This window comes from Varroa destructor, unplaced genomic scaffold (genome assembly GCF_002443255.2).
Source record: "Varroa destructor unplaced genomic scaffold, Vdes_3.0 BEIS01000003.1, whole genome shotgun sequence".
Taxonomy (NCBI): Eukaryota; Metazoa; Arthropoda; class Arachnida; order Mesostigmata; family Varroidae; genus Varroa; species Varroa destructor.
Window position 1 is genome coordinate 56,323,603 of NW_019211456.1, and position 15,904 is coordinate 56,339,506.

At 39.7% G+C, this 15,904-nt stretch overlaps 1 protein-coding gene across 16 annotated transcripts in view; it reads left to right on the forward strand.

Annotated features, from left to right (window-relative positions):
- The window catches only part of LOC111246885 (fasciclin-2-like), a 45,439-nt gene that overhangs the window by 25,818 nt on the left and 3,717 nt on the right, over positions 1-15,904 (forward strand). For 4 of the 16 annotated variants that reach the window (XR_015323341.1, XM_086983048.1, XM_086983050.1 and 1 more), the window contains exons 3-6: positions 5,751-5,856; positions 13,263-13,394; positions 13,577-13,726; positions 14,090-14,318. The exons of 4 other annotated variants lie outside the window; for them this stretch is intronic. Coding sequence is in view for 11 of the 12 variants with exons in the window: in XM_086983048.1 (XP_086839174.1) it covers positions 5,758-5,856; positions 13,263-13,394; positions 13,577-13,726; positions 14,090-14,318 (610 nt within the window). In the remaining variant the exon portion in view is untranslated. Of the gene's footprint in view, positions 1-3,465; positions 3,713-5,750; positions 5,857-9,276; positions 9,328-13,262; positions 13,395-13,576; positions 13,727-14,089; positions 14,319-15,904 lie in introns of those variants that run through there. 8 more of the 16 variants (XM_022797232.2, XM_022797233.2, XM_022797234.2 and 5 more) reach the window with 5 other exon arrangements.

The following is a 15,904-nucleotide window of genomic DNA, read 5'->3' on the forward strand; positions in this document are numbered from 1 at the left end:
GCGGAAATAGCCTTGTTTTTCCACTAGATGAGCAAAGAGTTGCAAGGCTGCATTTTCGGAGATTTCTACTATACTAGTATAAATAACACTGACTGATGATCTACTCAATAGAGATCTATGAGCTATCTGTTCGCTATCATCATAGAACTGAACAACTGACCATACAGTTTCGCCGTCGAGTTTCACACGACAAGAATTATGTTAGTTTACATCCCAGTGCCGCAGGTAAGGGCCAACGTGCACGCGAAGATGACGGAAATGACGGCCGCTGTACTCTGCAATCGACAACAGCAGTAATAGTAACTGTAGTAATATATATATATATATATATTCAGAGAAGGACAGGTCCCACGCACTCCGTTCCACCTATGGCATGGTGCAACCCCTCAAGTGTACGGACTTCGGATATCCAAAGCATTTTTATGTAACACCTGTGAATGTCCATCACTTAGAGGGGCAGGGATGATTATTGATGAGTTATCAGAGATACAGGAGGCGCGGTTAACGTTAGCGTCTTGTCGTAGCTACTATTTTCGTTATCCACTGTCTATGTTGCAACAACTTATTCGATGGTATCCCAGCAACGGTTGTTGCCATCGGCTGTGTTGATTATTCTTTGCAAAGAATTCCTACGAATGACCCTCAATGGTCATTTCCACGAAACAACAAACTCCTCTCTAGCTGTGTAGCTTGCCTCTTTGAGTCACTAGATGTCACGTTTGTATAGATCGGTGGAAACTCGACGTGCGCCATTGTATCATCAGCAGCGTACCAACGATCTAACCAATAATATGATTCCACGTTCATTCAACACAGGTCGTTCAACGACGTGCGCTTGTTTGTTCCTTTCTGTCTATAGCGGTAGCGTTGTCGTTCATGTCGCTGTGATCGTATTGGCCGATTTTCTGTCCTGTTCTCCCTTTCTGCCTCCAGATCGCCTACTCCGTAGCGGATTCCGGTATAGCTTTTTCCCACGGTGATAATCTGCCGTACGACAGTCTTCTCTTACTTTCAAGTACATACAATGCCGTGATGCGTGTTCATCGCGCCCAACAACGTCAAGCCTTTAAGTGATTTTCAAAGCACTAACGATGCCGTAAGCAGTGTTGCGTTTTTATTGTCTTCTCGCATACGCCAGGCAATGATCAACATGAACAGGGAAGATCGTCTTTGTTCTTTAAAATGTATTCGCTGATAATGCCCAGTAACTTAAGCGCCGTCACTCTGCATTCTGATGCTGCACATGTTTGCACCGCCATAGATATACTTCGTTTCCTGCAAACTACGTAATATTAAGAGGAGCAACTTTGTTCATATTTTACTTTTCCATAACTTGGACTAGATCTATTTCGTTTAGGCGCTGTCAGTAAAAGTAAAGCTTGTGAGAATAATACGATGACAATAGTAGGTATATCTCTTAGTAATTATGGTTTAAACGACTTCGACGATTGGGCCCTTAACATCGTCGGTTGTTGTACTCATATTCGTACATTTTTAAGTCGCCTGCAAAACGCTACTTTCGATTCGAAACCAACGTATGTTACTTAAGTCAACTTTCAATGGGCGGCAGGCGTTTTGCACATATAATCGAAAAGTTCTGGTCCCACTTCTGACTATGACATAGATTACGACCGGCTTCGGAAATCTGTCTTTCTGGGAAGGCCTACTTTAAAGGTTAAGCGAAACAGTGTTTATTCTTTACAGGAAATTTCAAGGTCGGAATGAATTTTACATTGTTTTGTTTTGTTCATCAATATATTGTATATGTATATATACAGAGCTAGCTTAGACACCTAGATATGTTCGACCCGCTTGAAATGTCTGGACCCATCTCGAAGGCAAAACTTCAAAAGAACTACTAGATCTGACACTGGCCTTCTTTCTCGAAGTGAATCAACCAGTACGTAATTAATTCAAATATGTTGGACGTTTGTATCCCTCAAGCAGGCCTGCAACATGTATACATTTCTTTTCAGATTTATTTGCTTTTAATATTTTTTAGAAGAAATAGTAATCCATGCGATAAAATAGGTATCGTCTCAAAAAGCTAAAACACGATCCTAGCCATTTGTTGCGCGTTTCGGATCGACCGCAGTTAATTAGTTATTATGATTATTTTTGAATAGCGCGCCATTTAATGTCCCATTACGAGCCCAGCAAAGTAAAGCCGAGTGAGGTTTCTCGAAGTAACGCTATCCGTGAGAGCGATAAATGTCGAAATTAAGCGGTGCAAATATTGGAATAAATCGAAACGTCCCATTACGTCTATGGCTATGCAGTGGATAGATTCCTGCTCAGCTCCAACATTATACTTATTTGAACATTAACAAAAAATATTGTACCGAGGAGATGAGCCGGTAAAATTTAGTTACTATTTCCTACAAGTGTATATGTGTTTCTTATAGACCTAATTTTATTCTATGTTTGAAAAGCACGTTTATCTTCAAGCAAGGCGATATACGAAAAATCCTTTGTCGGCTTGCAGAGTGAACAAGTTCTCGGAATAACGAGGTGGTTAAGAGTAAGCACTAGTTAAGCTACAAAGATGGCCGAGTGACACAAAATCAATCTGATAATATAAGGCTGTCGATTGTTGTAATGATCAGCGGGCGATTCACAAAGGTAAACACTAAAAAGCCAAGCCGGTAATGACACGGTTTAACCTCGTCGTTGGCTAGAAGAACCAGTCATTTTTATACTAGAATATGTGATTTATTACGTTTAAGAAGTACTTTCGTGTCGCCTTATACGTTAACCTAGTGGTTCTGCTCTATTGCTGCTCAATAGCCAGCGTAAAAACGAAATCGTTGCTAACGTCGATTAAAAGCGCTATGGTGACGCGGAAGGTATTCGCTTGCACGGACGAGAGCCCTGTTTCACCAATGCGACCAATTGCTCTCGCTGGGGCAGATTTTTCGTTACTCTAACGTAATGCTTTGTATCCACTTTGCCGCAAGCTCATGCGAAGAAGAGGACATCTGATGTCAAGTTTAGCTTTTTCCTACGATATTTTCAATGCTAGAAAGCTATTCATCATCGGAAGATAATGGGACGAGTGTTTCGTTTTCTCACCATTCGTAAGTGTGTGTATTGGTCAGGATGCTGTTGCGGCTTCGTCCATGTTTCTTCTTAGCGACCTTTCAACTCAGTGTAACAGAGACAATGGACAATATTATTACAAAGTACAGCGTTATATTTGTGTGGGTATGTAGGTCGCCATCACAAACATGGCTGGCTGTCATCAAACACAAATTGCGTGCACAACGTTGAAGATGTATACAATCATCGCAATAGCAACAACGAAGTGATCTGCGTTATGTTAATACCGCAGAAGTTTCGCTGAAGATAACGTTTCTAACGGCCACTTGCAATCACCATTACAGAGCCCTGTTTAGCAGTAACTTATACTCTGATAATACACACTATTTAGGGGATTGATATGATCTCTGTAAGAACTCGCGTGGAAACCTCGTCGTGAATATTGTGACACGGATGCTTTGGATGAAGATGTTTGGAAGGCAGAATGGTTGCAAATGTGTCAAAACGCAGACAATAACGAAGCCTGAACACTGAATTTACCCACGTAAAAAATATTCCGCCAAAACTACGAAAAGACTGTGTACGTTGCAAAGATAGATCATTATGCGTACGTTAACGACATGTACAAACTAACGTCGCCGCCTTATATTAACTGTATAAGGTAACCAGGAAGGTACGTGTATTTTTAGGTCATCTGTGTATGCGAAATAGCAATGTAGAGACAGTCTGGTGCCAACTGCTGCAACATATAGCACTCCGTTTAAATGAATAATAATAATAAGCATTTGTGTAGCTTCATACGACACGAACTCACCTCTGGCAGTGTATTTTTATGATGATATCCGTTTTTAAATCGTATAATATTCTCAAGCAGTGTTTTTCAAATCCAGATTTTCCAACATCTAGTTACCAAATACGAAAAAAATGCTGTCGCGCAATTTTTTAGAATGCTATTATTGCAGCGATTGAGACAAGTAAAATAGGACGCGACATAAACTAGTCCACTTCTGTAACACTAACACAATTTCGTCGATACTATGACTAATTAAAAGAATATTTAATTTAAGATAGCAAATGTCATCGATAATAATTGTCAATATCGTGATTCTTAACAGCAGCAGTCATATCTTTACAGCTCTTGTTTTCCCATTGGCCATAGCAGACCAAACGAGAAAGGATAGACTAACCATAGAATGACGGATGGACCGTCGGATACTCCCGTTCCCGCGCCTAACAATGGCCAGGCATCATTGCGATTGTTACGGCCGTTCGTGGCGCCATTGTCGCTATTGTTGTCACCATTTTAGCTGGACTTGCAAAGCCCGTCTAGCGGTCAACCCTCAGCTACTGCTTCGTCTCATTGTTATTATTACCGTTAGCTAAGTGTAGGGTCACCGTCCTCGTCCTTTTTTCTTTTCCTCACGATCAGCATTATCATGACGACGATAATGGGCATGATGACCCTCAAAGGACTTCATTCAGTAGTCAGACCGACCTTCCTATCAGCGGTCGCATAGTCTGCACGACTATCCGCTTACAGTTAGTAGTACTATTCAATCACTTGCTATTTACATCTACTTTTCTTCTTCCCCCTTTTCTATTTTCCATTCATTTAAATATGGTTGGTGATAGCGATAATGGTTGTGTTTCCGCGGCAGTTGATGTTAGTAGCAGCAACCGTGATGAGGGGCTCCTTTCGACGACAAACCCCCATCACTACAGTCATCATAGCTGTCCTCGTTGTTACTGTTCCTCGCTGCCTTCCATGTCGGCCATCCAAATAACAATAATAACGGTGATGATGAACATTGTGGGAGGGGCGATAGCGGCGTCAACAGTATAAGAAAGCGACCAGGGCGTCTAGAATAACGTACGTGGCCAACAAATGGTTCAAGTTAACGTATAATAAACAGGTCGGGCAGACGCACGCACCCGCAGATTAAGCGATAAAGAATCAGGTTGATCCGAATTTAAAGTTAACGCCTATAATGCCCCTATCGGTCTATAAGGATAATAATGATCATGTGTAGGCGTTGAATTAATCGGAACAAGAGAGTAATCTTCTCATATAAGTAAGGCACGTATTACGAAAACGAATATGGTACTAGATGTTATAATTAGTTAAGTCGACTTAAAAGTGGAAAAATAAATGAGCACATTTGTACTAACCCCGCACTAGAAAATGGTTTTTACAAGGGCAAACATGTGAATGGTTTTCGTTGAGCTATCTTGAGTACCTGCTCAATTTAGATTAATATCTTGATGCATAAAAGAAAAGCTACCGCATTTATATTCCATATCGGCGATAATGCTCTGGTGTTCAATCAGTCTTACTTATTTTAAATGCGTTGTCGATTCTAGCTGTCCTAACAAGGCAGCGTCAATGAACCAAGTATTCGTCGAACTTCTTCAGCATCCATGAGGCTAAAACTAATTGATAATACTATTATATAATAATAAGTAAGTTCTACGAACTTGATAAACGAAAACAAATCTATGCCTACGTACTTCTACATGCAATACGCACCAGTAAATCCTTTGTCATTGTTTTCTCCTTGACCACAATTCAACTAAACTAACAATTAAATAATTATTTTCGAACATGTTACGTCGTATAATAACAAAAAGAAGAAACTGTCAGAATGTTACCTTAATTAGTTAGTTAGATGTAATGCTTTCTTTCTGGAATTTCAAAAGTCAATTTTTTTCAGAGGAATAATGGTGCAAGAACGAACCCAAGTGCCACAAGAACTACGGAACCTGTTGTTGATTTCAAGGAAAACGTTCTTTCTTCTACAACTTAGTTTTTTCCTTGAGGTAAATGAGTTAGGCTTATGGAACCTGTTATTAGTATATGGGCGCTTCACAGATGTCTAAACGAAATAGTTGAAAAAAGGTACTGTACCTATCCTGAAAGATGTATGTCTAGCGTAGTACAAAAATAATTGTCCGACGCATAATTAATCCATATTAATTGAACTTGTTGAAAGCGTTACGTATTATTGGTTTAACTTTTCCTCTTAGGATTATTTAGGGTACCGAAGTAGAACTTCTGGGAAAGAATCTGATTATTACGCGCGATTTGTTTAGCGTACCATCGAAACCACAAACGCCTTGATCGCAGTGAAAATTTGGAAATAAGTCCGATTCATTTATATATTCGATTTTACTTTCCCTCGGTAATGGAAGCAGAGAACACTTGCGAGATATCAATCAGCGTTCCAAGATTGACTTGTAGTTCACCCAAGTGAACCGACTAAACCGTTGTAGGCCTTTAACGACACACGTAGCTAAATCCATCACTATAAAACAGCCAGCGGCTTCAGCCATGTAATTAAGTTGTCAATCGTGACAGTTTACTCACACACCTCTCGCACTGAGGAGAGAAAGGTGAGGCGGAAACAGGAACAACCCGCTCGAGTGGTCGATCGAGAGAATCGTTTGAAATAGAGGCTTTTAAGCAGAGAATAAAGAAAGACGAAGGCTCTTTCTTCGTCAGCCGTCAATTTTTCGGCAAATATCTGTTAGCAAATATTCCCAACGTAACAGTCCACGCCTTCAAGACTATGTTGATATGGAACCACACTATACTGAATCGCAAACAAAGGTATTAATAAAAATTTGCCAAGCTTTATTATAATTAAAACGTAAGCGCATACCCTAATGTTTTTTTTACTGTACTGTAATGTACTCTTACTGACATGTTAAATATTGTCATGAAACGTGTCATAAACTAAAGGATCAGATACCTTCAGTTACATTGCGAATCCGCTTGATGTTGTTAGTGATAGGTCGATAAGAGTTTTTGAGTTGTAACTCTGAAGTTTTACTTAAAAAAGATGAGCCCGTAAAGCGCGCAAAAATGGTTGAGAGAATTTTTTAAGATGTACGAAATTCATGAGCTGTTGTAAAATTAAAATATTATTGTTATTAATTTAATTAGAAGAAAAAAAAAAAGAGCTTTTCACTTTGATCTTGAAAACTGCGGTGATTCGTGCTCTACAACGATTAATTTTGTCTTTGACTGATTTAAATTTTATAAACCGCCATTCACTCATTCTTGCATTTGGCTGTCGGCAATGATACTGAGCTTTCCCGAAATTACTTAGTGTTTGCTCTTTTAGGGTGGCGTAGCCCAAGGAATAATTTACAAAATTTCTATGTTTTCGTATATACGTATACCATTTAACATGGTAACTCTGCCCTGTGTAGAGGTAAAGGCGTATGCATGCATGGAAGTTTCTTCTAGGTAGAGCGTAACCTATTGGTGTCGTCTATTATACTATATTAGTTATACATTGTATAACGGTTTAGAGAATCTTTGATAAAGCCAACATGGCTTTCATTTTGTTACACTCGATGTCAATAATTCTTCTTTGCGCCGACGTTGCAACGCGGGAGTTACTTTCGCTAAGGTGGACAAATTGCCTTTGAATCAAAAAGGGCTCGTCAAGCAGGACTTTTTGGCGCGCTATAATGGGCTACTGGACACGGTTTTAGGACTTGAGAATAACATAATAGTCCCACTTTCAGTCGCTATTATTAATCATTAGTATCATACCCGTCTATACTCAGACACTGACCATTCTTATTTTCTAAGCTAACGGCGGTTAGCTTAGACGGGTTAAAGTTGGAGAGCACCAATAAGCTTTATATCGCTATTTGATGACTCCGGTAATTTTTAAAAGACGTAACTATTCCGCAATTTTTCGACACTAGTAGTACGTTTATTGAAACTTCGATGCGCGGCTCCCGTGTAGTAAAATATATCTAAATGGCTGAATTTCGATATTTTTCTAATCATTTTAGCGGCCAATGCTAAGTAAGAATAGGAAGCAGTAATTATTAGCGTTGCACCATTTTATTTGTGTATATTACGTAACGGCAGACGCCTCCTATTGACGTAGCGGTCTACCGGCTATTGCCGAATTCTTTATAATAAAAAGCAATGATAGCTCGTTGCGTCTTTACGTAGAAAGTACTTATCGACATGCGCACAAATTCTGATTCAATTTTTTATCATGGTCGTTAGGATTATCATGTGTCTACTGTCTATGATCGGTTTGACTCTATTGGACGACGTTAATATTGCTTATATTTCCTTTTGACTTCTCATTTGTTGGGCCAGTCATTCAATCGAGAGCAGTTATCAGCCGCTCGATGATAACCCAGAGGCAGTGGCTTTTAGTTCATCTGAAACAGAGATTTGAGCCTTGATAATTATAGCACATAAAAGTCAGAGCGTAAACAGATACTCTGACAGACAGATATAATAGAATAAGGATACACGGCTTTATGTTTAGACCGTTATGACCTATTTCGTATACCGACGACATTATGCATACAGGATCATCGAAGATGTAGCACTTTTACGAGTTCGTAAACCAGTTCAGTGGACCGTTCTCTATGTTATCAGTATAAACAAACAGAAAAAGGTGGGTCAGTCGGGCCATGGGCAATGGTTGAATTGGGTTTGGCAAGTTGCAATGGATTTATCTCTACCATAACTAAATTTGATTAATGATTGAAAATGAGTGAACTAATACAAGCTAAAAGTAACCTTTACCAATTAGTCATCGATATATCTTCATATGTTTATCTTCGGCGTATTCGTTTGTATACAACTAGCAGACTAAAACGAGCTTACCGCAGGCTCTCAATAAACAGACTCACAAAAATAATGAACATTGATGATTAATGGATTATAGGAAGTATAAGATCAAATACAAGACGTTTAACATGGTTGGTGTAAAAATAAATACTAGCTTCTTTGCTAGTATTTATTTTTCTTCATCTAGATTGATCTTGAAATGTGACGATCAGCAACAACTCAAAACAATGTATGTTAATTTAAAGGTGGACTACACTAAATCGTTGTTGTTGTTGTTGCCGTTATCTCTTTTATTTTTGAGTCTAGGTTCCCTACCTTCTCTTTTCAGTAGACCTTTTGCGCCAAATAAAGTTTATGGGTGTGTGTTTCGATATCTCATCGAGGTATTTCTTTATGGATACGATACCCAGCAGTTTCGGGCCAAAGCCTATCGCCGTCGAAACTTTATGCTTATCAATGAATGTTTCCATTTGTGGAAGATAGCTATGCGCTAGTAGGAAAGTGTTACGTTGATTTTTCTTTTATGATTTCTGGCGTTTCCTCTTTGTGTCAGTTCTTCGAACGTCAGTCCCGCGAACGATGTTCACTCCCACATTTTATGTTGCGCGGTCAAAGTCAAATCGCAGTCAGCAGTTTTGTAAATGCTTCCTCTCTCTCGCTCAGCGTTGATCTTATCGGTTTGTATTTTATAGTATGCTTATATTTAGTTCCTTCTTTCCATCAGAAAGGCCATGATCATCATCATCATCACTAGCTGCAGCCACAGTAGCATCTACATCTACTAATAGTGGAAATGTGTATTATCATGATGTTATTACCGTTAACGGTAAATGTGTGTTCACCGCTTGGCCCCACCTCCTCTTTTTTGCCGCCCCCCACTTCCCGCACACCTAAGCACCCGTCTTCGGGTGTCGTCAATCATGCCGTCATCGTGTGAGCTCACGAAGATGTCGACAGCTGCAATGGCGGTGGTGGTGGCATGTTCATCAATCAACCACAGCATTTCCATACGACTGAATGAATCACAATAGCTTTTTCATTACTTCACGGAGTCATTTTTTTGGTAGTACTTATACGTCCGGTGGTGATATATTAATAATACCAGTACGGCTCGAGAACTGTGTTGGGCCAAAAATGAAAACTGAATTCGTCGGAGCTTTTGCTGTCAAAGCACGAATTATATGACTCGAGTGGCCGAGTTTTTTTTTCGCGACAATGAAAAGTTGGTAATGATAAAAGCTGTTGCTTCTAAGTTCTTATTCATTTTTTTCCATACCCCTTCCACAATTCATATTTTCAGCTTTCTTCAACTCCTCGTTTATCTTCTACTTCTACGTTTTTTTTTTCACCCGCTTAATGGTGAGAATAAAAACCGAATGAAAATCAGCTGCCTTCTAACGCAAGCTGCTGCCGGGAAAAAAAAGATGTTTTCCTTTTTCAATTCCGTCACGAATTAACAAACGAACGGAAGACTTTGAAGCTTCACGACTGCTACCCCTAGTCACTGCGCGTCAATACTATAGGTACTATGGTGCGACTAATCGGAACCGCACGGCTCCTCTTTGTGACAGACTATCCCGCTTCATTGAATTCTTTTAAAGTAATAATTATAGAAATATTATTAATATGGTGATGGATGAAGACTGCCATTTGCTTTTGTGTGACAACACATTTTTTTAGATCTACGCGTTTCAAGACTGGCTGAATGAAGAGAGCAAACAGTATCTTTCTACCAGCACTTAATATTTGTGAACATGTGTACGACGATATAGATCGATAGCCAACTATAATCAACAACTGATTGTAGTCTAAAGGCAGTATTACGTCAACAGCGCTACAGGATTAGCAGAGGCTTTTAAAACTTCACTTTAAGTATAGTTAACCGTCTTAAAAATTTTGTTTAAAAAAACAACTTGTCTTAAAAACTTGTTTTAAAAATAATTTTTGCCTTCTTTCCGAATAGCGGTATAACCAATTCCACTTGATAACGCCACCTATCGGGGAAGTTTCCCGTTGAATTGCATGCTAGCGCCGATTATGCTACTGTCTTTGATCTGTTTTACGTTTCATTAAGCATTTGGCTACGAGCTTTGTCAAATATTCAAGTACCAGATTCGTAGGCATAGCTCTCTAGTATCTGATAGCTGAACTATTTTTTCGGTTGGGATAATTATTTTTCTGAACATTGTGCCATCGGTGTTTATTTCCAACTAAATCTTGCTTTGCATTTGCCATTTTTCGAATCTGTCCTATTGTAATTGCGTATCGAAAAATTCTGAAACAATAGGATACTCTCATGTTACGTGGGTGTACCGACAATATATGCATATCATCGACATATATACAGATAAATTCTGATAACTTTCGTTTTTCTAGGAAACGTATAGTTTGATTGGTCACTTCAGTCAGTCTCTCAAGTTATGGTTATCTTTAGTAGCAATTTACCTGCTTTGATTTCGTGCCGTGTCCTTTCTTTTGATCAACTATAAGAGTAGTAGTAAGAAAATCACGACGATCAGCTGCGGAGCTTTTTTGCTATAATATTTCTAAAAGTTTCACAATCTTCTTATGCAATAATAAAACGATTCACCTACAGTTCTATATTGTAAGTTACTAGTGGAGCAAAGAATGTTGGCCTTCAGAAGTCGGTTTAACATAACCGGCTATTCGAATGGCAATTCCATTGCTGTTCTCTGCCTGAGATTGTGGTGTTTGGCCTAGCGTTCCCTTTGTCCGTGTCGTGTGATATGCCCGGAAAGCTCTGCTACTGCAGCTGCTGCTGCTGCTGCATTGCTGCACGCAACATTAGGTAAACCGAACTGCCTCCACCTGTCATTGCCCATTTGGTGGAAGGTACGAAGAAGCTGAGGCTCATGGCTCCTTCCTCCAGTCTCAGTGTCTTAAGAGCCCCAGCAGCCAAAAGGTGTGACATAGCACTTCAGGCACCTAAAGGTAGGCCAAAAAAACCTTTACCGCTCAAACACTACAGACAATATGCGACTCTATGTGCCAGTTGCATACTGTCAGTACGCTAAGCTAAAGCAATGTTAGACAGCTACACCGAGGCCTGCACCAGGACAAAGCATTCCGATTAGCAACGGAGGTAATCAATAGAGTTACTCCTTCTGAATAGCAAAATGGTAACTATTACTGTGCCGATGCTGTAACTTAATATCCGAAGAAACTACGGAAGTGAACCGAAGCGGAGGCACTCAATACAATGCTATACAATAAAATAGCTGCAATGACAATCGTAACTGGGAAGAACAGCTAGAGTCACTGGCAATGCTAATTGCCGTAGATGTTTCCGACCAATGGGGTAAAGAGCAAGAAACTAAAATCGGAATTTTAATGCAGCGGTAGTTTATCGTTAGTAACCCAACTGCGGGACATCTGATATTTCTTGTTAAGACATATGCATCTCATATGCATGCAGACAAAAAAACATAGCGTGCTAACTGATATACTACTTCCATCAATCAATGCTTATAAGCACTGGTGACTCATTGTACATATTTCTTATAATTCTTCGAATATAAGACTTGTTTCACTAATATTGACCTAAGGTAACATATATACGTCTGCAGTGTTGTCTCTTATAAGAGAAGTCATCATCACTGCCATCATTGGGGTGATACCACAGATGACGACAGAAATAACATTTTAGCACTACTACACAGTAAAGCTGCGGGTAGAATATGTAGAAAAGGTAGTAGAGAATGTCCTCCAACGTGTTGTAAACAGCCTAATGCATTGTTGGCTATTATGGTTAAATCAGTCTACAGCGGCGATTATAGTACAAGAAGATGCAAAGTTCTAAGTCCCGTAATAGCTATACACTGGTCTAAACTTCTGCTGGCTGTCCGTGTATATAACAGTCTTATTACTATTCGTTACGAATGTATTGCCTTTTGTGCTATTTATGTATGTCGATGTACGTAGCGGTGTCCGCACGATTTCGAAAGAGCCAGTATCAAAATTAAACATCTGTCAATGGTGTTAATAGGGGCAGCATCTGTCCGGCTGTGGATAATGCACATTTTTAGTGAGAGCATGTCTGTCTGCCTGTCTGCCTGCCGTCCTTCCCGAAACTATTCCAAGGTCACTGACCGGTTTAAAAGGCCTAAGATCATGTATAGCCGCAAGTATTCTATATATCCTTAAGAATTCATCTGCGGCTAGGGCATGTAATAAAGCTGTCTGAGTTGCACTATTTCTCAGAGGCGGCGTTTTTCCACAATAGCGGTCAACAGCTTTCCAGCTATGAGTATTTTTGACACTGATGTGTCTCCAGATTGCTGGCCCATTATTATGTATCATGAGGCTATGAGTTCGTGTTTAGATGCGCAGTGCTCCTTTCCCCCGATATTTGGTTGGATGAAAACCGGAAACACCAAGAAAGAAGGTATAATCGTTGTGCTCGTAAATAATGTGGGCAAAAATGTTTGCTTTCTCGACCTGCTCGTATCAACGTAACAGCGACTCTGTAGAGGAGTGAAGATGTACACGCCAAATATTGACCTGTCGACATCTAGTATAGTACTGATTGAATATGGGACGTTATCAAAAGCCATATAATAACGTATCCCGTTGATTTCCATTGTCCTTTCAGGTATTTCGGGTGGCAGTGTGTAAACGACTTCTGAACAGCTCGCGCCGCCTGGCAATGTGGCCTCGCCGACCGATAATAGCTCTAATTACCGCCGTTTCATTTATATTGACTGACTATTTTGCAAGGGGTCAGGTTAGGCATATTCCAGGAAGACTTACTAAAAAAAACTAGATATGCAATTATCTCTAAGATATTCAATATTCCAGTGAAATATAGATGTTGACATTTCACGCGAAGATGAACTATCCGTCGTTTATGTGTGAGAATGCATCAATTAATAAACATTAATATGGTGTTGTTTTTGTTGATAATAGTATGACGAAGCGGAATTTCCTCCAGAAGGATTATATCTGTCACCCGATCAACCGATACAAAATCAGCCAGCAGGTGCGATTTTCGCCGTGTTTTGCAACAAAGGCTCTGGAAATGGACGATACTCTGATTTCAAATGGATTAGTCCTCAGGTCTAGCGTCGTTCAAATGGTTTATACAGCCCTTTATATATACACGATATTGGCAATTAAAGCAGAACTTATGTCACCCATAAACTTATCTTTTTTTGTCTAACGGAATGTCTGTCTCTCCTAATTGTAAATGAGCGTCATATCTGACAGCGTAGTTCTTAAGCTCATTCTGGTTGAGTTTAGTTCGATACTCTGCGGAACTCCGAAACGCCATCAGGCCAGCTAGGCGAAATATATGTGGAGTAAAAAAGCGAAATATCTTACGCTCACTTTCAAAAAATGACTGCCCACAAACTTTCCTAAACACACCCATTTACGAAGCATGAAAATTGATTGAAATTCTCACTTCTGACGTCACCATAGGGTTCCGAAATCACTCGTAATAACACTGCAACGATATACGCGTTTGAATCGGAAAATGGACTGGCACTAAACTTCGACTCACCGACACCTGAAAACTCAGGCCGGTACACGTGCAAGGCCCTTTACGGAGGAACATCTTCGCTGCAAGTGCCTGTGAAAATCAGTTTTTTCCATGACATCACCTTTGACAACTGTCCAACTACCCAAGATCTAGTCCTCGGACGTGATGGTAACGTATCTCGTTGAGCCATCTATGACGAACTTAGTTGAAGCCAAGATTAGGATAAGATAGATGTCGCTGTGCCAGAGGTATTCATCATCGGTATATCGGAACATCGAATTACAAATGCTCACAAAATGATATCATGTATTACACTAGGTCGGGAGCTAAGGATCCGTTTGAAAAAATCAAATTTTTTTGCATCATTCATTTGACTTTTGCGTCAATTTTTTTAATTTAATTATTGTAGCAAAGTTTACGTTGCACCCGTCGAAGCCCGAAGTACTAGCTATTGAGGGAGTTTTATTTATTAGGGAGTTGTACTACCTTTGACCGATTATTGTCTTTTCTTCCAATCTCATTTTTAAGCATTTGTTTTAAAAACAAAACCTTTAAAAGTATTTTTCGTCGAAGCCGTAACTTATTCTTTCTGATCTGGTAGAAGTTTTTTATTTTGATGGAAGAGTCTCATGATAAACGCATTTTTTTTCCTAAGGTTGGTAAGTTCATCTCATTCATGACTTGTGTGTTTGTCACCACAGAGAAGCAAAGTAGGTCATATAATTCAAAAAGGTAGTTCTAGCCAGAGCTGTTGCTGATAAGGCCAATATCCGAAAAATATATACATATAACAGGTTTATGACAAGAGTCTGAAAGCAGCCGGAAAGCAGCTATAGCAGCACGCTTCTTCACTCAGTGTTATTGGCCTTACTGATTTCTGTTTGTATTCGCTTTCTCCAAAAACATATGCAGGTAACATTGAAAAACGTTTATACTTTAAAATGTATTAAAAACACCTGACAATAACATGCTTGACGTGTCAATTAAAATAAATGATCACTCAAAATTAATGCAAATACCTAACGTAAGAGCTTATAATAGGGTCGACTCGCACTTCTAGTACCAACATGGCTGTTCGTGTGAACTCTAAGGGATCCTTCAAAAGAACAGTTTCCCTAAAATGCACACTAGTCAGAGTTATTCAGTTTGCCATTTATCCAGTGAGACTCTCTTAACATAGGTTATAGATGTAATGGTCGAATGGTCCGTCGTGAGACGTTTAACGGTGCCTGAAGCAACCTGTACTACCGAGATCGGAGAAGCGTGTTACCATCTTACATAGGCTATTCTGAAACCGTATTATTGCCACGAAGTCCAGTCCTACACAAAACGGCAGCCAGGCAAACCCTCCCAGGTTTATCCCTCCCAGGTTCATTCGCCCCCAGGATGCAGGTCCAATTCTCTCTAACTTACAAATGTAGTGGTGCACAACGCCTATTCACATTCACCAGCAATGAAATACATAACATATATTTCACTAGAGTTAAAAGCGATGACGTCGGAGAATTGTGATCGTGTTCCGGTCATACCACACAATCTGGCTACGAAGATAAAAAAAGCAAGACGTTGATGGCTATAGTTTGTACATAGTCAGTAAGGTATAACTAGCAACCAGCAGGGAACAGGCACGACAAAAACGTCGTGTAGAAATGACTTTCGGCCAGTAAGTGGTGTTTTCAAAAGAAATTTTGAGTGAATTGTGCACGGTAAATATAAGAAAGGAAAAACGCTTAAATGGCGATGGAAAGCGGAAG